The 6,242-nt window shown below is 41.7% G+C and overlaps 1 protein-coding gene across 5 annotated transcripts in view; it reads right to left on the bottom strand.

Moving 5' to 3' along the window:
- ncam1b (neural cell adhesion molecule 1b) overlaps positions 1–6,242 on the bottom strand; it is a 73,174-nt gene that overhangs the window by 2,517 nt on the left and 64,415 nt on the right. For 2 of the 5 annotated variants that reach the window (XM_042414010.1, XM_042414011.1), the window contains 3 exons: positions 5,400–5,598; positions 3,995–4,111; positions 2,117–3,232 (listed from right to left, as the gene is read on the bottom strand). In XM_042414010.1, the coding sequence (XP_042269944.1) occupies positions 2,117–3,232; positions 3,995–4,111; positions 5,400–5,598 (1,432 nt within the window). Of the gene's footprint in view, positions 1–2,086; positions 3,233–3,994; positions 4,112–5,399; positions 5,599–6,242 lie in introns of all 5 variants that reach the window. The other 3 variants (XM_042414013.1, XM_042414014.1, XM_042414015.1) reach the window with 3 other exon arrangements.

Below are 6,242 nucleotides of genomic sequence, written 5' to 3'. Positions count from 1 at the left end.
AGCTCCTTTCCTCTCATCAGAGCAGGGAAACGCCAGCGTCTAGCCTCTGCTTGTTCTCTTTAGTAGAGCTGCAGAGTTGGTGAGGATTTAGGCAACACTCAGAGGCATATAAACTACTGCCTGAGTAAGAGACAAAACATTTTGTCATTAAAATAAAGCCCATTTCATACATGGAATATGTAACATGCCTGGCTTTATCGGTCTTAAATTGATGGCTCTTTGTCATTCAGACATACCTACTTGTTTGTTACAGCTTTATTCAGACATGACAGAACCTTTGAGGAGGAGCTTCAATGCTTGTGCGTGATATTTGACACCTGGAGCCAGATGCATAAAACTCTGTGTAGATTCATGACTAAAACTGTGCATACGCATAAAGCCAGAAATATGCATACGCATTGTTTTCATCAGATTTATAAAACCGTGTGTACGCATGATCCTGTTTTATAAATCTAACTGGGGAACTGAATGCACGTGCATAAGCCTCATTTCCACTCCCACAATTAACCGTAAATGGATGAAGACACATCCTGAACCAGCTGTTTTCATATCAGTTCACCGTCGGCTCAACCTGTCTGTACTCCTGTCAATGAAACCAACGGGAAAGAAGACGTGCCGTTTCACCGATTGTGTTGCACGGGCGAGGTTCTCCAAAAACCAGAATAGCTGTCACCACGCACATCTGTGCAGCTCTTTATAGCGTCCACATCATTAATTCATCACATGGACCTTTAAACCATCGTCTACGATTTCTCAGAAATTCATGATTAGTCTGTAACTTCACAAGGTGTGACATGACTAAGGATAAAATAAAAAGAATATTAACAGCAAAATAAAATGTGGACTCCTATGTAAATTAAAAGAATGATAAAATTAATCACACAAAAGTAATTAATGTTATGTTTAGAAATGTTCCTTTGATTGGCATTTTACAAATCTGTGTAAATGCAAAAACAAACAAAACAAAAAAATCACACAATCAGTGCAGCTGGTTATTAACCTAAACAATGTTTTACTAAAAGATTCCATCTCTCAGCTTATATTTCATCTCCACCTCTTCACATCAACCTCAGATCGCTTTAGAAAAACACGTGTACGCCTGCTCTGAAGAATGTGTGAGGTGCACACATTCTGTGTTTATAAATACCGGTTTATGTGCTGGAAACGGCATATGCGTGGTTTTTATGTGTACGTATCATTTATGCATCTGGCCCCTGATGATCAAGAGGAAGCGGTGGCGCCGCTGACTTGAAAGCTTTATCAAGGAGGAAAATGTTTTCTATTCTCACACAGAATCAGGCTGGATTTTAACATTTATTTTGCTGCTGAAACCTCAACTAATGACTAACATGAGCATTTGTCTGACAGTGGCCAATTATAGAATGACAATACGTTAAATTCTAAGTGTTTTTCTGGATATTCATTATTTCACCATGAAGTAGCAAGAGTGATAATCAAAAATATAGAGGAGGAGACTATTGTTGTTTCTGCCCCACAACCTGAGGGGAAAAAAATCATTTTTATAGACAGATCTAACATGAGAGGAATCTCCTATACAACCTTAAATTGGCATCTCTTCAGTGTTTCCTGGTTTATTAAACTGATTTTTATTTTATGCAGAAGAGATGACAAGTAATAAATTCATGTTCTTGTGCTCTTTAAAAGGCAGAACAAGACATCCATTCAGTCTCTCTCTCTGTAGTTGACTCTGTGCTGCTGTCGCCTTCACATTATTTAGACGGCATTAAATCTGTGCCATGTTTGAGACTTTTACCCTTATACAGACATAACACTGACATGTAAAATTGCCGTCATATCTGTATAATGTCTGAAAGGGGCTCGACTGTTCTCATGATGAATGTTTGTAAAAGTAAAGACCCCAGAATGGAGAGCTGTTGCACACAAGCGTAATAACAGAACCATCATATCACTCTATCACGATACACAACATTATACTAATTGTCCCAATGTCATTACCACAATTTACCATTACAATATTTTATATTGTGTGGTTAATGGCAAGATGCGGTGGTGAATGAATGGGCATACAAGATACACACACACACACACACGCACACACACTCACACACAGATAAACCTCTAGAGGGAGCCGTACTCATCGTTGACAGGAGGAGCAGTCTTGGCCAGAGTCTCTGATGCCTCCAGAACTGGGCCTGAGGGGGGGAGGTCTGCTCCGTCTCCATTGGGCAGAGAGGGGGCAGAGGGCGGGCTGTCTAAGCTAATAAGGCATGTGGAGGGCAGAGAGGGTCTTTGTGTGCCATTAGTCAGCTCTAAATCGAAAACGGCATTTTTGGGCACCGTGTCAGTGGATAGGAAGTCGTACGTGCCTGACAGGAAATCATTGGAGATCGGCGCATTGACGCTAGCAGGGGTTTGAGAAATAGTGGTAGAAAGTAGAGGGGAGGGGACATCTGCAATTAGAGGAGCAGATTCTTCAGTATTCAGGATATCAAAAGCACTGGGGATCACTGAAGGAAAGCTAGTTGCAGTGGGAGCTTTAGCATCTTTGGCAGTGGGTGTGTTCTTGTCCACAGTTTGGTCAGCGGGTTTGTTAATATCAAAGGCAGTGAGGCTATACCCGCTGAGATCCGAGGCAGTGTTTGAATCGCGGTCTGGTTTTGGAGTGGCAGTGGTTGCTATAGTGGAGGCAGTTTGCGCTGGTGTCCCGATGTCTAAGGCTGCAGTGTGTGGCTGCGTGGGAAGCTGGGTGACCGGTGGGCTTGGAGCAGGTTTCTTGCTGGTTACGGTGGGGGAGGGAGAGGGGGAAGATGCAGCTAGCGGCGATACAGGGGGGCTACCTTTAGCTTTCAGAGCGGCGAGTTTAGGAGAGTGTCTACGCTTCGGTGGTATTGGCGTCCCAGATTTTTGAGATATAGTCTGTTCGGGGGTGCAAAGAGGAGTGGGAAGTTTCTCCTGCTCTTCCGGGGAGTTACTTCCTCTTTGTTCTACTAACGGGGCCATTTTAGCTTCGACGGCGGAGGTGGAGATGATGGGAGTCGGCGGGGCCGTGTTTGACTCTGGGGTCGGGGCTGGGGCCGATATAGGGGTGGGTGAGGGGTCATTGGCCGGGGTAGACAGGCTACAAGTGAGGGTAGTGGTCTCGCTAGAGGGGCTGTCCTGAGCGGGGTCAATTGTTGCAGTGGCTGTGTCAGAGTTGGTGGCTACGGAGGAGAGGGTGTCCAGTGCCAGAGCAGCAGTGTAAGCCGCCAGCCTGAGAGAGCAGGGAGAGAACAGAGACACACAGACTAGACACCAGGGTGACTGTGACAGAGGAAGGGTGGCTCGGACGAGCATGCAGAGGGATTAGTTGGCTTTAGAAATTCACACAAACAGACAAAGCAACTAAAAAACAGCAACTATTAAGCCTAGTGAGAAAAAAGAAAAAGAAAACAGGGCGTCATGCTGTGAGTGAAGGATACATCCCATACACACACCAACATGGAGTACACTGACTAGGAAAACTAATGTACTAAAATAGCACCAGTCTTCCTGCAGAAAACTACAGCACCACGCAGAACCACCTATAAGGGTTAAACAGTACCAGTGACAATCTCATGTAATCTCATTTTTCCAGGCTGCTGATATGAGAGATGGCTTGCTGAGGTTGTCAAATGACTTTATATGAGTTGACCACACTTAAGAGGACAAAAGTCTTTCTGTGTCTTTAACTGGTATTGCTTCAACCTTGATATAATGAGACAGAAAATCTCCAAAGGCTGGAGAGTAAACACAAAGTGCAGTAATCCCTCTGAAAGGGAATAAAAACAGAAAGCAACACACTTCAGTGGACTCCACTCAAGAATGACCTGAACTTTTTTAAATAAATTAAATTAGTGGATATAACTGAGGGTCAAATTTTGTCCTGTTGAAAAACATGATAATTATTCTTTGGAGTGGAGTGCAAAGTACAACAGCTAAAAAAGACTTGAGCAGTAAAAAAAACGCTGTGTGCTGTATGTCAGCGTTCACTCACTCTGGGTCTGTGAGAGGTGTGGTTTCACTCGGCTCTGTCGGTCCTGCCGCGTTATGATTGGCCGTGCACTCGTCTATTGTTCTGACTTCTACTATCGGCTCTTTGGACTCATCGTTCCTGCAGGACAGAGAGACAAATATCTTGGTGAAATGGCAGCAGATGAAGTTATCTCTTTCTGAAACAGTGTGCGGTAAGAGAAAGTGATATAGAGGCAGAACGGTCGACGGCAGTTCATCCCAATCGCAGTCTGAGAATTAAAGGCTCACTCATGTGAAGATGCTGTATTTTAGTGAAATGTAGCACAAATCAATATGTGTGTGATGCAACTTTCCACTCAAATTGATTTCAATCTGACTTATTGTGCACACGAGAGTATTTGTTCCAATGCTTCGCTCAAACCCAGCATCTTTCCTATTTCCATTGAAAGAGTTTAAAACTAAAACATCTCATTTATGGGTCCGTTTTATTGATTTGTGTATTTTTTTTTTTTTCATTCGGTAGACGCTGGCAGAGCCGACCATAATGCACTGCAGTCACACAACACACAATTCTGTTTTCTTGAAGGAAACCCTTCCTCAGTTACCTCTTGCTCTCCTCACCTAAAAAGAAATCTTGCAGCTAAAATTTGTAGATATTTTAGGTGAGTTCTTGTAAGGCCTTCTGGGAAATGCAGAAAGTCACTGATTAAAGTTGAAGCACTGTAGATGAGGCAGGATAGGCAACATGTAAACAACAAAAAGATAAATTAAAAACAAATTTATCTAAAAAAAAAAGCCTGAACAGATGTAACATCAAAGAGTACTCATCACAGTGCAAAGAGTACCATATGGTGTTTTCTACTGAAATGATTTGCAAAAGTTGACCAAAAACCTTTTAAAACTCTTTTATAATTAGAAATATTTAAACTTGCATTAATTGAGTTTACAAGCTCGTGACATGATTATCATATGAAGTCGATATGGTGAACATGTTAGCAAACGGTTGCCTATTTACACATCCAGCAGATATGGAGCATTCATTTGAACTCATGTCCAACTTTCGAACTCTGTTTTCATCTCTGCCGATTCCTGATGGAAACGTCTTTCTCTTTATCTACTAACTGCTCCACTGTACTCACCAGCTACTAGCTAACTTGTCTGTCTGCTGTTTGGTGCTGTAAACACTGATGAGAACAGTGAACCAAAACAGTAAAGTTGTGGGCCGTAAAAAAACAAAACGAGATGCTATAAATTAGGGCTGAGAACTGCCGAGTCGGGTGGTAATTCACTGTGAGCAACACCTTACACATTACTCATAGTCATCTGATCAATTTTTAACAAAGATATATTGATTAGAGCAGCTTTAGCGATATGTATGCTGCCTGTTTGTTAAAAAATGTGCTGTAAATGGAGTCTCTGATACTTACATGAAGATGGTCTTGCCCTCCTCAATGTTGTGTCCTTTGGTCCCGGTGCCTGATTTCCCACAGAGGCACATGATGAGGCCACATTTGTTCACAAAGTAACAAGTGACATCCACAGCCAGCAGCAAGAGTACAAACACTACAACAAGGATTCCCGCCCAGAGCATGATGCCCATGGAGAGCGCCGCTTCTTCACCCAGATCTGGCAGACATGGAGACAACAGAGGGAGCGCTGAACGACTGTAGCAAGACAAAGTTTAATAGAAACGGCCACTAAACAACTAAATAAAATGCTTCTGTAACCACAAATAGTTCCATAAAATAGAAACTACTCACCTGCTATGAGAACTGACACGTTCTAGTTGTTTCAGCAAAAATTTAGATGCAGTACAACGTGTTCGTCTGACTTATGTTCAGTCATTTATATGTATTTCAAATATGAAGCATGTCTAGGAATTTATATGCAATCCACTCTCCTTAAAAAAAAAAAACATTCAAGTATATTCAACCCGTTTATTTGGTATTAGAAATAAGAGCAAACCAAAGCTTACAATACTTTGCTAGTTACCCAGAAATTATATTTTGTGAAATAAAAAAAAAAGAACGTGCAGCTTTTTCAAATATCACAACATGTTGTGGTGCATCTTCAGAGTTTCTGTAAAAATCATTTTTAATTATAGTTGAAGACTGCAGAACTTCAGTGTTGAGCTTTCTAAACTCACATAAAATTTAGACACCGACGATGCTAGAGAATCGAATGCAGCAGAGTAAAGCACCCTCCAATTATAAATGTAGAAAACATAGTTAGATATTTTTTTGACAGACATTGGATACATATTAACACAC

The sequence above is a fragment of the Thunnus maccoyii genome, chromosome 6 (genome assembly GCF_910596095.1).
Source record: "Thunnus maccoyii chromosome 6, fThuMac1.1, whole genome shotgun sequence".
Classification (NCBI taxonomy): Eukaryota; Metazoa; Chordata; class Actinopteri; order Scombriformes; family Scombridae; genus Thunnus; species Thunnus maccoyii.
This window is presented reverse-complemented; position numbering and strand designations above follow the sequence as displayed.